At 39.6% G+C, this 16206-nt stretch overlaps 1 protein-coding gene across 1 annotated transcript in view; it reads right to left on the bottom strand.

Moving 5' to 3' along the window:
* The window catches only part of TEX10 (testis expressed 10), a 59228-nt gene that overhangs the window by 5712 nt on the left and 37310 nt on the right, over positions 1-16206 (bottom strand). The window contains exons 9-11 of the mRNA XM_026841410.1: positions 15149-15182; positions 14823-14911; positions 13481-13614 (exon numbers count right to left, since the gene is read on the bottom strand). Of these exons, the coding sequence (XP_026697211.1) occupies positions 13481-13614; positions 14823-14911; positions 15149-15182 (257 nt within the window). The remainder of the gene's footprint in view (positions 1-13480; positions 13615-14822; positions 14912-15148; positions 15183-16206) is intronic.

Raw genomic sequence — 16206 nt, 5'->3', positions numbered from 1 at the left:
GGGGGGGGGGGGGAGAAGAGTTGACCAAGACCCCATGAAATGCTATATGGGTTCTGGATCAGCTAAAGAAACCAGAGCCCTAGCTGATCGGCTAGGAAGCTGTATTACAATCCTCAGCGGATGGCTTTCTCTGTTCCTCTTTTCCTTCCCTTTTATTCCAATAATTTGCAATCTAGAGAGCTTGGATGACCTCCCTCTGTTTACATTCACTGCTTATCCCACCTGAGCATCAGCTGAAGCCTCCGGAAAGCAACATGCACAGCGTGCCCGTATTATGAGACCACTAGCAATTGTGACATCCTGCTAACGACAAGCAAGATGGAAGAACCAATCCATGAGGAATGAAGTCTTCTATTTGTGTTTAAGATAGTCAGAAAGAGAATAGCAAGATCAGACGTTTGAGGGAGGGAATAATTTATGTCCCTGAGTCTTACAAATATCTCAGCTAAGTAAAAACCATTTCTCTAAGATAACCTTGATGCCTGAAGAAAGAGCTTAAGAACACTTTCACGGAATGATCTGGCTTGAGGGACTAAATTCTGTGATAGTGTCCTGGTTTTGAGACATAACTGGAATTGGGGCAGGTCAAGACACCTAAACAAGAGATAGTACAAAACAGAAAACATCGCCCATGTTGTGTCAAAAATAACAGTCCACAATATTTCCAGCTGAAGAGAGACTCCAAGGAAAGGAGAGGTTAGCTCAAGATCCTGTGGTATGGAAGCTCAATCCTAAAGTGATGTGGATGCCACTGGTGGTTTAACTGGGAATGGCCAAGCAGTATCGTTTGTGGTGATACAACAGTGTGCTCAGCTTCTTTTCCACATTACATGCCACATGTGCTTCTGGGCCTGCTTAAGTTGGCCAAATCCAGGAGATCATTAACACATCTGCTTGTCTGAACATAATACTGTCATGACATCGCTCATGTTAATAGGCATTGCAGGTATAACCATGCCAACACTCAGTTTGACTAGTAGGGCTTTTTAAAAGACTATTTTACAGATACTCCTGCACTGAATATCCGTATTTTTGATACTGTACATTAATAAATTAAACAATATTATTAAACCTGTGCATTCAATCCTAGATACGGTAGTGCTTCTGTTCACTGTGATTTGAAAGTGATAAAGTATTAAGTCCTTTGTAATATTCCCCAGAAACACACTCCAAACATCTACGTATTAGCGGTGTCAAGGAATAAAATCAGGCTGAGACAGAGGTTACTCCTGGGGATTGTCATGTCAAAGACAAACTCTGACGCCAATCTGACCTAGTATTTTAACGAGTAACACACAAAAGGTAAAGCTACATTGATGAAATCTGTCGACTGACAGCTCAAAGTTGAGAAACCCTGCCAAGACAGGAGGACTGGACTAACCTATAGAAAAGATCACATGGGTTTGATGAATAAAAGATATAGAAAAACTTCAGTGAAAGAAGTGGCAGGTCATGTGCTTGGAGACTAATAAAAATTTCTGCATGCAACTAGGAGTTTTAACAGTTGGAAATGAGGAGAAAATTCTGTGCATAACAACTGACCACATGGTGATTCTAATGCAACCATGAAACAGGCAAACGTCACTTTAGGATGAAAAAATGATCACAATGGAAGTGATGAGACTGTATTGATCGCCTGTTCCAATACTGTTACCCAAAAAGCAGATTTGTGCCTGGCGTGCAATAAACCAGCCTTGACACACTCAGAAGAGATACTGTATTTACTGAGGCCTGGGTACCTGGTGGGCTTTTCCACAAATCAAGCACACCAACAGTAGGTTTTCATGCTCCTTTTATACATAAAAATTGGAAGTTAGTATTTTTCCATAACACGCCTATTAGATACTGATTGGTTAGCTACTAACATACAATTATAATATGGCTTACCCAATGCTTCTAATACGGTGCATGCTCAGGGGAAGGGTCTTAACCTGGACAGGGGTCTTTTTGACCTGTGGGTGTATTTTTTAGTATTATAATGAAGGTAGTTCACTTTCAGGACACTCAAATGTTGGTTTCGTTGCCAAGTGAACTGATCTATTATTCACTTTGTCAGGTTGTCAAATAACTCATTCTCAACACAATTCTATACATTGTCTTTACAGTCCAGGACATTCTCAATATTTTCTAAGGTATGGAGAACAAAGCCTATTCTTTATAAATTTCAATGTCTCACCTGACCAATCTTAAAATTATCCCCAGGTGCGCATTAACTATAGCTACTAGCATAATCATTAACCATGAAATTTAGTAAATATTAAGTATACTTTATCAATAACTCTATAAGACCCTACTTAAGACTATTTCTGACATACTGTGCAAAGCAGGAGTTTCTAATTTTCAAGAAAGGTAAATTCAAACTGAATGGGCATAGAAAAATTGCGCAGAAAACTACAGATCCTGTCTTACACGTGTCAACAGAAAGTTGACTGCCTCGGCTGGAAAAATTTACAAATACAACAGACAGGTGAAAACCACTGCAGGAAAATAACCATAACCATCAGCATAACTGGCTGGGACTGCAGGTGAGACAGAACTCAGGAAGGATGATTATGAAAGGGGAAACAAATGCAGGAGACATTTGTTGTTCATATGACAGAGCTCAGACAGTTTACAAATGAGGTATGCCGTATGCTTGTGAGCACATCACACCAGACACAGTATGCTAGAGATCCCCCTTAATTCAGTACATACCCACAAGAGATCAACAGATCGAAGGCCTTGAAAGCAAATCCACCAGGCCCACCCAGAAAACTAAGGTTTCTACATTAATAAAAACCATTATTAATATTTCACCCTTAGGACTATGACCCTAGAATAGGCCACCAGTCTACTGAGGTTCTCCCTGAGATGACAAGTTGTAGGAGCATTTTGTAAAAGGTACAATTCACCAACATTCAGACTCTTTCAGAATTGGTAAGGGAAATGGGCATCATACCACTGGAGAGCAGCACACTTGCTAAGAAGGGTCGTGGTAAAGGGCATTGGCAAGTCAGTTTTTCAACCTTTTAGATCTTCCTGACCCTCAAAATAGCACAACCATTCCCCCACATCCCATCCTGTTTTCCTACGATTAAGTGGGAGTGGCAATCCTTTTCAATTCCATAAATTAAATCCTGCTTGAAATGGGTTTCATAACAAATGCCTGTTATAAAAAGTGAAACTGAAACGTTATTAGACATGGAAATGAAAAGCAAAGAAAACTTAATTATCACGTGAAAATTAGTGTTTTTCCTGACAATTTATTTTCCTTAGGCAAGAGTTTGCATGATGTTTAATTTCCATAATAAAATGTCACAGCTGATTCATTATTTTACATTTGATTAGTATTTATCACATTTTTGGCGCATTCATAGATTGGTTTTGGACCAAAGCCAGAGTAGTTTTCTTTCAGAGTATTAGTGAAGCGACTGGACAGAGAAACAGCATTTCTGACTGTAGGGGAGTTATATCATTTTGAGACAAGTTATTTCATAGCAGGTTTGGTTTAGGTTTGGAGGTTGTTGGGGTTTTTTTTAAACTTTTGATTGTGTTTCAATGTCCACTTGAATAAATTAAACCAAAGAAAGCATTCTCTTAAATACGAGGATTATCTGTTAGTATTATGCAGCAAATACTACAGGCTCTATAATCCACTGGCATTTTTTCAAAACCAAACTTTATTGCTTAGACAAGCCCAACTACCCATCTTACTCATGAGCCACACAACTACAACAGAAAGTTCCCTACTAGTACTTCAGGAAATTGTTACTACACAGGCCTCCTTGCCTGACATACTCAAGACATACTCCAAGAGTAGCCAGCTGAAATGGGAAGGAGGGGGGTGGTGAAGCACTCCCTGGGTTTTTTTGAGATCCTGACACAATTTTACTCTAGTCTTCAACTGGATGACTTAAAAGCATTTTTGCTGCTGACAGCCAACATACCTGACTCTTAATCCAATCTGAAACAGACTTCTCATAGCTCATGAAAAGTTCATACAATCAGAGGAATCCATCAGTGTAATACTGCTTATGTGTAAGATGCTCTCAACTCCAAAAGGTGGAGCTCGGATGATCTGAGGAAGTCCAGTCTCAACCTAAGCCCTCACGGCAACAGGAACACACACAAATGATGAACTGAGAGTAACATTTTGTTCATTATTTCACTGTTCCCACTCCCTAAATCACTCAGTGCTTCCCATGTGATAAAAAAACCTCAAGGGAAATGTATCAGTAACTCTCCAGGGAAAATCTGCATATTATTTGAAGCTTAATCATGCTGCAAAGTACTCTTTTCCAAAGAAAAATACTCACATTCCTCTGAAGACACACACAAGTGTGAGCAGAGAGGAACCAAGCAAGCAGGAAAGATAATGGATCAAGTATTTTAGTGAGCCACTCTGTGGAGTCAGACCAAAGATAGTTCAGACTCCAAGAGAAGTGATTTTATTAAAAAAGAAAGTTGGCACACAGCAGACACTATATCCTAAGGTGAACTTTAAAATACATTTTTCAATTTCACATCGACATCCACCTCAAACACTGGTAACTAAAATGTAACAGGCTGTTCTGCCGTCAATTCCCAAGCCCCAGTGAAATGACTATTTCGAGCGGGACTCTATCCAGTATAACATGTTACTGTAGAGCGTAGAAAACGAGAAGTTTTCAGGTGATGGGGCAGGCAATGAAGCTTGCCGTCTGAAGCCTGGCCAGCTTCCCCCGAAGCACCCTAGCTTATCAGACAGTGTACTCCCTTGACAGGTGCCGCTTCTTTTTCTGAAATAAATTGATTTGACAGGGCAATATTAACAGTGCCCTGAGTTGTTGAGAAAGCTGCGTACAACAAGAGATCTTTGTTCATCTGCCTTGGCTAAGCTCACAGGGGCGGATGTGAAAGGTATTCCTGATTCAGTGACTCCAGAAAAAAAGAAAAAACGAACACCAAATCTTCACATGAAACTCACACACAACTGCAATAAACCAAACCAAAACCTAGGTTAAAAAAAGAAAAAGCTAAAAAGGAGGAACAGAGTCTGCTGAAGAACCTTACATAGGTGGGCAACTGGACAAAACCACTACAGGGCTAATTTCACATTCAGGATAGCAAAACAGGAATACAGAAACTTGTTTAAGAATTACAGATGCTTAAGAACATGTATTGTGTCCCGCATCTTGATAGAGTAAGTATTTGCAAAGACTTAGAAGGATTATAAAACACAGTTAATGTCCGACTGCTGGCTCAGAAACAGGATAACTGCAGCATACAAACTCACCTTGCACGTAGTCTGATGTTAAACCTGTATTAAGAGGTAACTAAACCAAGTGAAGTTATCTTTATTGGCCACTGGACACAAATACATGTGTGGCCATCACCACTACTCACCTCCTGTGCAACAATTTGATCACGTGTTTAAATCTGGGTACCAGCAAGATTTGGTGCCAGGAGGCAGAGAATTATAGGCTAGATGACTAAGTGACAGGCATTTCTAGAAATACTACTCTTGTCAGCAAACCCAGGTTTTATGCCCAACAGCTAATGTGCTATCCAGGAGTAGGTGAAGCTATACCTGAAAAATGGCACAGGTCTGATTCTCTTTTCAGAGCCATCTTGCTAGCAAAATTCAAAGAAAGGACACCACAAAATAGCTTTGCTACCCAAGGAGCTTTTATTTTATCCCCTTGTGGCCATAATAAGCCCTTCTTTCACAGCTTCCTCACAGCTATAAAACGGCAGCACAGCTGATTCCTCCTCCTCGTGGATGCCTCCCTGTCAGACCACATGCAGGACAAAGGAACATCTGATGTACAGGTCTCCAAATACACCTGCTTGCCCCTTCCCCTAACAAAAGGGCCTGAAAACACAAAACCATACACTTTGGAAGCTAGCTCTCGTCCTACACTGCCTGTCTTTTTGAGCAAATATAGGTGTCACAAGCCAGAATGTGAATATAGAGCACAATGCACAGTAACCGTAGAGATATTAATTCACATTAGTTACAGTATTATGTGAGCTCCCAGCTATAAAATGTCACAAGATATGCTGGAAGTATATGATGCAGGTACAGTGGAGCACTGGCCTGAAAAAATCAAGTTTTTGTTTCAGTGTTTGATTTTTTTGGATTGGTTTTGGGGTTTTGGTGGGGGTTTTTTGTTTGGTTTTGTGTATTGGTGTGGGGTAGGTTTTTTTACATTTTAAGGTTTATATCTTAAGAACATTATGGAAGAGACCTTTGAAAAAGAGCTTTATTCATTTTAGGAGGACTTAAATTTATATAATTTCTTTTGTTTCTTTGGAATTTGCATTACTTTTGAAGCAAAAAACCATTACTTTCTAAACATTAAATTGGATATGATATAGTGCTACAAAACACTAAGTCTTACACAGAAATTTTTTATCCTCCTTAAAGAGGGTAAAAATTATAGCATACTTCTAGTTCAGAAGGGTCACTATTTACCCTCAGCTGCTTCTAACCTGGAAATCTCAATACCGACAAGTTGAAATCTTACAGGAATCTTCAACTCAAAAATCTGCATTTTAAAAGTTCAGTGTTTTTTTGAAGTGTTAATCTCTGCTTGAAGTTAACCTACAGTGCTGCAACACCACCTTTTACTTCACGACAAACTTTCTTGCAGGACTTTTAATTTACATGCATTGACTTGCTATTGTTATTGATTTGTCATAATTTTTCATAACATTATCAGTGCAGATATAGCCTTGCTCTCTCCGTTTCACTTGTAAGACTTCTCTGGTTTTGACATACATTATTATGTTATATTACACACATCAAGGTTTTTGAATTCAAGACTGCTTTTAAAAGCAGCTGACCTTCTCCAGTGTTTGCTCTTCAACTTTTTAAATGTTTTGTTATTGTTTCTTCAAGTCAGCTATGTGCTCAATATAACTCTCCAGTCTTGACTTACAAGCAGAACCTTCAAATTATCATTTGCTTTCCCCCTCCAAGATGTTTAAGTGTCACAAACATCAAATATTACAACAGAAATTATCATATATACACGGTTACCTTGTTAAACTGTTCATTTCTGTTGGCACTATTTCATTCGATACTGGCAGAGCAATTCAATTACAGGGGACTGAACAATATTACCGACAAACACTACAGGCACAGTTACAATGAGCAAAGACTGAAGCCTCTTCCCTAAGGCTGCAACCATTTATTCTGGACCCCCATCTATTTCAGCTACAGGGGTGTGATTTTAAATAATTGGCTTTAATAAGGCAGAAGTCTTTTTAAGTAGAAGTTGCTCCAGAAAAGGAACCAAAGTTTCCACATTTAACGTATCTTTTAGACAAAACATAAAGACTAACCTCCACAGCTACAGAAATAGCTTTGAAAGGGACACTTTTCTTAGGTACTGCTCCTTAAGTGAAAAATCACCATTACCTAAAAGCTTCCACAAAAAACACCTCCAGGGTTTCAGATTTCCCCTATACCAATTACTACTCTCTAGATAAAAGAACAAAAGTTACAAACAGTATCCATCTCAAAACAGTTTAGTTATAAAACACTTTAAAGCATTAATTCCTATCAGAAGTGCATTTGTTTGGCCTTTTTCACCAACTACAGTTAGCCACATGCTACCAAGAGCACTAGTTATATTAACACTCCAGATGTCCAAACTGCCACTTGAAAATGCCTTGCGTTACTCCTTCACACAACCTGCTTTCTCCAGAGGCACACCTTTTCTTCTTCCACATCTCTGGCATGCATACGTTACACATTACATTCCCTTTCACAGTTCATTGCCATTAGAAATTCATACCACTCACTGCACAGTACAGCTAGCTAGCGACAGAAAGCTGGGACTGTCTTCCTCTGGATTTGAAAATGAAGTTGAGCAGCGAGCAGTAAAGTCAATAGGCCATGGCCTCCTACAGATTCACGCCCGGAACCCTTCACCCCTTGCCCTTCTGTGTCTTCAGCCCTGCAACTCTAGCTGCTCCTGCCTCACAATCACCCAATACCCCTGTGCACCAAGCAACAGCAGAAACCGAGCTATAAACTGCCAGGGCTAATCTAGAGCTTTTTCTCTTCCTCCTGCTTATTTTCATAAAACTTATGGGCAGCTAGTATTTGCAAGTTTATTCTCTTAGCAGTGAGCCAAAAGCTAGCCAATGGTTTAGACAAAACTAGTGGTGGAAGAGAAGAAAAATGAATGAACTAATAAGAATCTGATCAGTAGCCTCATTTATTCACAGGAAACCAGCTGTCAATTCCTAATTCCATCAGTTCCTTATTTTCATCCACAACAGAATATTTTTTCCATTATGAACACACTCTCAATTACAACCACACAATGAGAACTCTTTATAATGAACAATTCTCAACATAGAGGCCTGAATGCTGCCTGCTCTGAAGCCAACAGAGGGCTGTTCTCACTTACTAGGTATTTTGAATTACTACAAATATTTTGCTTAACACTACAGCATCACCATAAACCTCCTTATCCAGCAAGAGAAAGCATGAAAGATCTAGCATTCAGAAGCTGTGCCACTCCACTCAGTTCCACCAAAAGCATAACTAATTCAAGCTGTGTTTTATTATTTCCTGTAGCACTTCCTTCAAATAATTTTGTGTCACAGCTAAAAATATTTTTTGATTTTGAAATTGTGTCACACCTTGAACTATGCGCACTTGGAAGAAAGCGGTCTCCAAACCTACGTCCCTCAAACTCAGTGCACATAGAGCCATCATATCATACTGTCTTTCAAGACATCCTAGAAGAGCCTCCCAATTTGCTGGCAGTTTTCTTCTCCCCAGAAGTTGCAGCTCTGGGGTGGGGAAGGACTTGTTGCTGTTTGGTTTATTTTCTTTTGAGAGGAGAGTAGTTTGTTCAATACCTGGTGGAGACTACTTGCTCTACAAAAAGTATTCCTGTGCAACTTCTGGCGAATTTTGAACTGAAAGGTTTTTCCCAAGCCAGGATTCCCCCGCCCCTCCTCATTTTTTAAAAAATGGTCCAGCCTCCAAATCCAAAAGTTTTTATGGACTACATTCCCCAGAATGTTTTCTTTACAAATTGAACACAAGATAGAATCTGGATCAACATGTTTGAGGTTGAAGAACAGTACTCAACAAGGAAAAGAGGAAGCCCCTAAAACTTAACGAACACAGCACCGTATTAGATACTTAAACACAAAGAGTCATCTAAGCCTAACATCTGAATTTTTTTTAAGTGGTAACTTCAGCATAGTTTTGTTTATATATCACTGTATCTAAGATTGCAGATGAAATCAAAAGCAGTCAAGTGAAAAATGAATGGAATCCTGTGATTCATAAAAGGAAGCATTGCCTTAATACTGATCTTGTCTTCGTAAAAACAGAGAGATTTGGAACACAAACAGTGTATCCCAGAGACCATTATTACCAGATCAGAGACAATAGAAAAGAGTATCTTTATTTTTCTCTAGTAGGAAAGAAAGCTACTGAAGAGGTGCCCCTACTTTTCTGACCACAAATTCCATGGAAAAATAAGAGCCGTTCTGGGGAGAACACCCTGAACAGCATTATCCTTCTGGCAAGCATTTAATGGAAACAAATTTACTTCCAGATCATACATAACAACCTACCAAATAAAAATCTCCCCATACTAGGAATTTCACTACGCTCTAAAAGCAAAAATAATTCTGAAGAGGTCTGTTGATAGTGAAACAGAAGTTCTGTATTTTCCAGATGAGAAATTTCAACAGAATCATTCAAGTTTGAAGGGACACACCCCACCCCACATCCCCCTCCCCTTTCAAGTTCCCTCTAGTCCAAACACTCCTGCTCAAGCTGAATCAGCTAAATCAGGTCACCCAGCATTGTGTCCACCCTGGCTTTGAGTATCCCTGTAGATGTGAATGATAATGTCTCTAGGCTACTTAGACCACCCTCAATGTGAAAAGGTTCTCTTGTGTTTAGATGGGACTTTATGTGTTTTAATTTGTGCTCTCTTGTCCAGTCACTGAGCACTACTGAGAAGAGTCTGGCTCCATTCTCTTCGTTCCCTCCCATCAGGTATCTAGACACACTGATAAGATCCCCTCTGAGTCTTCTCTGACCAGGCTGAACAGTCCCAGATCTCCCAGCATCATCTCATACACGCCTCCCCTGTACTGGGGAGCCCAAAACTGTACTTCAGATGTGACCTCACCAGTTCTGAGTAGAGAAGAAAGACCACCTCTCCTGACTCATGGCAACACTCCTCGTCGTGCAGCCCAGAACGCTGCTGGGCATTTTTTTTGCCATGAAGGGTGCATTACTCACTCATGGGCAGCTTGTTATCCACCTCAAGGTCCTCCTCTGCAGAGCTGCTTTCCTGCTGGCCAGCCTCCCGCATTTACTGGTGACTCAGATTATTCCTCCCCAGGTGCAGGAATCTGCATTTTCCTTTACTGAACTTCATGAGGTTCCTCTGCTCAGTTCTCCAGCCTGTCCCTACCCCTCCAAATGGCAGCACAACCGTCTCCTCTATCCCCCAACCCTCCCAGTTTTGTACCATCTGCAAACTTGCTGAGGGTGCACTCGGTCTTATTGTCCAGGTCATTAACAAAGGTTAGAAAATAATGGCCCCACTACAGATCCCTGGGGAACACCACTACTGAATTGCCTCCAACTGATCACAACCCTCTGGCCTGGCTGTTTAGGTAGTTTTCAACCCACTCTGTCTATTTATCTAAACCATTCTTTGTCAACATGTTGAGAAGGACATTATGGGATACAGCATCAAACACCTTACTCAAGTCAAGATTAACTGCTCTCCCCCTCACCCACCAAGCTACTTATCTTGTTGCAGAAGGTTAATGAATTGGTTGAGCACAATTTGCCATTTATAAATCCTTGCTGACTATTCCTGATCACTTTTTAGGTGTATCTGATATAACCCAGTTCACTAAAAAATTTCTCTCCACAATCATGAACATGCTTATGAGGAAAAGCCTTCAATCTCCGTCTCAAGCTGTGTTGTAATCGGCAGGCCAGAACTTCCTTTGGTTAAGAGTCTACATAATAAAGCGGGTCTAGAAAGTCTCATCATTCTTCACACAAGTTTTTGATGCGTGGGATTTTTATTCATATTCTCTTTAGTCTCCAGAAAAGACTCAAGGCTGACACATAACTGCAGAAGCAATGCAATGCTCCGTAAGATGTTTAAATCCTCCTTCATTACTAAACAAGGATATCCAGCTCTTTGCTTAATGACTGCCACCCACTTCTGCGAACCTGAGAGAGCACCTTCTATCTTGCCCAAGGAAAGGTACTTTAGCAAAAGGAAGTCTCAAGTTTCTGAAAAGATTGACTCTCCTTGATGGCACCATAACACTGAAAAGCTTGTGGTAGAAGTAAATTAGAACTTGCAACCAGGAACCAAAGCCATAGACAAGCTATCTACAATCAAACTATTTCACTGTCCCTAATTTTCAATTACATTTTTCTCATGGTCCTATTTCTTAACCAACTTTGACAGACTCGTGAAAGAGAAGTAAAAAGATGACGACGACATAAGAAGTGACACTGGCTGGCTGGACAGTCCCAGAGTGTGGTGGTCAATGGAGCTAAATCCAGCTGGCGGCCAAATCACAAGTGGTGTTCCTCAGGGCTCAGTGTTTGGACCATTTCTATTCAATATCTTTATTGATGACCTTGATAAGGACATAGAGCGTATCATCAGTAAGTTCACAGATGACACCAAGTTAAGCAGGAATGTCGATCATCATGAAGATAGGGAGGCTCTACAGAGCGACTTGGATAGATTGGATCTGTGGGCCAACGTTAACGGGATGGGCTTCAACAGGGACAAGTGCCAGGTCCTGCACTTGGGCCACAACAACCCCCTGCATGGCTACAGGCTTGGGGAGGTGTGGCTGGAGCTGTCTGGAAGAGAAGGATCTGGGGGTTCTAACTGACAAGCAGCTGAACATGAGCCAGCAGTGTGCCCAGGTGGACAAGAAAGACAACGGCATCCTGGCTTGTATTAGAAATAGTGTGACCAGCAGAAGGAGGAGGTGACAGTCCCCCTGTGCTCTGCACTGGTGAGGCCACACCTGGAGTATTGTGTCCAGTTTTGGGCACCTCAATACGAGAGAGATCTCGAGGTGCTGGAGCGAGTGCAGAGGAAGGCAATGCAGCTGGTGAAGGGCCTGGAGAACAGATCCTGTGAGGAGAGATTGAGGGAACAGGGACTGTTCAGTTTGAGGAGGAGAAGGCTGAGGGGAGACCTCATCACTCTCTACAACTACCTGAAAGGACACTGTAGAGAGGTTGGTGCTGGTCTCTTCTCACAGGTGATTAGTGACAGAACAAGGGGGAACGGCTTTAAACTGCAACAGGGGAGGTTTAGACTGGACATTAGGAAAAAATTTTTCACAGAAAGAGTGGTGAGACAGTGGAATAGGCTGTCCAGGGAAGTGGTGGAGTCACCATCCCTGAAGGTGTTTGAGGGTCATTTAGATGAGATGTTGGTGGATATGGTGTAGGGGAGAACTTTGTAGAGTAGGGCTGATGTTTGGACTCGATGATCCCAAGGGTCTTTTCCAACCTGAATGATTCTGTGATTCTATGATCTAAAGATGTGTCAGTCATGGTACCAAACAACTTTGTTTAAAATACTTTTCCACACATGATAGCACAGATTCAATATATGCCTCGGACTATCATTAGTTTCAGTAGATTATAATTTCAACTTTAGGAACTAGAAGAGAAAAATGTACTGTATACTGGTTTCTTGAACCAAAAAGACTGCCATGAATAAATCACACACAGCCCAGAATAAATCACACAGCTAAAAACTTCTGTTAAACTCTTCTTTCTGCATTCATGACAGATTTCATAGATACTGTCAAATTGTCATGTCATTAAAACATTATTTCACACCTTAAAGTGGTTTCTGGTGAGCTAAGCAATAAAAAGAGTTAAGCCAGAATGAAGACCAATGCACCTGTTCTGAATAAAACCTGGTGGCTCAGATCCCTTTAGAACCAACAATAAAATTAAGCTTTCAGCTCTTATGATCTTTCAAGCAGGAACCAAATTCATAGTGAAGTTTCTAATCCCAGTAAATTTTGATTAAATAAGCATCAGAAGTTATTCTAAATAATCACCAATGCCAAGTTAATATTACTTCCAAGTTAAAATCTCATTTAATGCAAGTGCTTTTTAATTAACAGTGGAATTTACTCTCAAAATTCTTTATAATTAGTATTTTTACAATTAATTTATTTTTGAAAGCCAAAACATATTGCTGGTCTTAATCTTATTAGTGTTTAAGAATTTTCCACCAGGCTTCTACCCATTTTTTCCATGAGTATTGTTTTGCATACTACATGTCTGAACATTCACCTTTTAAAGCAGCTTCCTTCAAAATATTATCTGATGGCTGCTATTATATTTTTCATTCTTTTTTCAACTCAACTCACAACAAGATTTAGGCCTCTGCGGAAAGGGGACAGAGAGCACTCGGAGTTTGTATGCTGTCATTTAGAATTAGTGTTGATGTATTACCTCTGTCACAGCCCAGTGGTGTAAAAACTGGTCCAGATCAGTTAGGTAAAGACGGACAGGTGAAAGCTGTGTCTGGCTAATGTGTGGCTTTCCTCTAATGCCCTGGAGACTAGTCAACTCCTCTCTTGAAAACCCTAGAGAAAAAGAAGCAGTACAACAGTATCACAAGGCAAGCCAAGCACTGTTCTACTTCAACAGCGTCACTGATAAAAACTGTCTTTTAAATTGTGTCTACATAACTTTTTTTGTTAAATGCTCTTGCTTTGTATTTTCAGTTAGGTATATCACAATACAAATTCTGACTTCTGAAAGGAAACAAAAATATTTGAAAAAGCAACAAGCATACCCAGTTAACCTATAATGTGGCATAAAAAAGCAAACTGTAAGAGGCCAATGTTATGCCGCTATTTTCAATGTATCTTTAAAAAAATAAGAAAACAGGTATAATGCAAGACAGTTCACCATCTGTTCACAATAACTCAGTAACCTTCTAACATAACCTCAGCATTTAAAAAATAAATTAAATAAATAGGCTATTTATTTCTAGCCAGGTATTAGATGTTTTAGTAAAACGGGACTACTGCTCCAAAACAGTCACTTGGCTTTTGCTTTGTTTTTTCAGTTATCTCAGCACTCTCTTCACTGTTTTAGGGAAAAAAAAAAAAAAAAAGGTAATTTTTGAAAGCAAGGTAGTTTGAACATTATGAATGACTGAGGTGATGAAGAAAAATCACTTTCTTTTCACCACAGGACAAGTTACTGGAAGATATTTCTCAGTAACATGATGTAATTTTAACCACTATAATTTCCCAAAGTTGCATCACCACAGACTACAACTATTTTTATATCTGAGTAAGAATATAGTAGCAGAAGTAATTCTGCTCACTTGTTGACCCTGGGCAACTCACTTCGATATACTTTGATTACTTTATTCTGATGGAATGTTTTTAATAGCATAAGCACGTCCACAGGAAATCCCAGGTGCGCTCATTTATATTGTTACAAGCCAATAAAAGGCACTTAAATCCAGAAAAAAATTTCTTGTTCTTGTCATATGCTGAATTTAGGCTTTCCTTGTACCTTTCAAAGAAAGTTGCTAGAATGAAGAACAAGTACGCAAATATGCAACCCAAATTGCAAAATGTAAAAAGAGGGTGTTAAAAATGAGACCAAGAGAAAGAAAAAAATAAAAGGGGTATCTCATACCAAAAATATGTAACAAGATTAGAATTACTTCCAGGAAGTATTTACTACACCATTTATTCTAAATTAAACCCAGTAATTGACTATCAAAACAAATTTCATTTTGTTAATTCTGATTTATGACATGCACATGGATTACCTATAAGGGTTGAAAACAAGAAGCTGAAATAGTCCACATCATTCACTGAATTATCCTGCACTTGGCACTTCCAGCCTGCAAAGGATGATCTACACAAAACCAACAGCAGAGAGTTTATTAAAAAAACATGTAATTAAGAATTCACAACCTACCTGCACAATATTATCAGTTAGCATGACTAAATTTTTAATTTTAGCATTCCTGTTTCTAAGTGCTGCTGTTAGAATAGCATTTTAAATAGCTTCAAAACCAGAACTTGCTCTTTTCAAGACAAGTAATATTCAACTTTGTACCCATACATGGGCTTAGGTTGTTGATTAAATTACTGAGATAGCAACTCTTCATATATATCGGTATAACCTTTAGTATAGTGACGACAGCCAACACAGTAAATTAAATCAGTTTTATTCCCCTTATTTGGTAAAAGTCATTATATTATGAAGCTGGGTTGTATTTTTCATTATATCCAATACTTTTAATACAGCTCTTTACATGAACAACAGATCCCATTTAAAAGCAGTCTCAGCATCTATTTTAGAGTAGCTAAAGCTATTAAACACAGAACTAAATTAAAAACTTGCTTTGAGATGTAGAACACAGAAAGGAGCAATATGCAAAGACAGGAGCAAACCCATTATCAAAGCTGCCTGACACTTCCCTTTTCAGGGGCAAAAGAAGTGGAGCACCAGCCTACTTTTGTTTCTCAAATTACCAGCTGTACATGCTCACAGAAACCCAGAGCAGACACCAGTGACCACCAAATGGTCTTGCCTGTGTATTGTCACAGAAGCGGGAGAACGCCAGGAGCTGGGAACGAGTACATCTCACACATGCCTTCCTCAAAAGACTGCAGCTCAGACCTACATCACATTATGCAAAACACATATTATTCAAATTTACTTGTGTGCTGCTCTTGGCACTTGCACTGCGGACTATGGATCTTTGCTGTAAGAGATTGCTGCTTTCTGCTCTTAAAATCTTGTGAAATTTCAGAGCTACTGAATGCAATTTTCCAAGCCAACTATCTGCCTCAGATCACTTTTTTCCTAATTTCTCTCCACTAACAGCCAAAATGGCTTAGCTCATGGGTAACAAAATTCTGGAAAGCTTGTTTTGCAGAAAGTTTTTACAGCTCCACATTTTGGGAGCAAAAATATCAAATTTGGAATACCTTTGTGCCAGGCATATACATTTTGCCACCCCATGAGAATCCATCCACAATATTTCAGCATCCACAAAAATGACAGCTAGAATATGCACGTGTCTGGAGCTACTCAAAAAGGGAAAAAAGGAATTTCCGAATTTCTTTAAAGAAAAAAAAAAAATATCAGGATTTAATCAGACTACCACGTAGGACAATTAATACTGGGGGGGGGTGGGGGGG

Source organism: Athene cunicularia (assembly GCF_003259725.1).
Source record: "Athene cunicularia isolate RWA chromosome 2 unlocalized genomic scaffold, athCun1 chr2_part1, whole genome shotgun sequence".
Lineage (NCBI taxonomy): Eukaryota > Metazoa > Chordata > Aves > Strigiformes > Strigidae > Athene > Athene cunicularia.
This window is presented reverse-complemented; position numbering and strand designations above follow the sequence as displayed.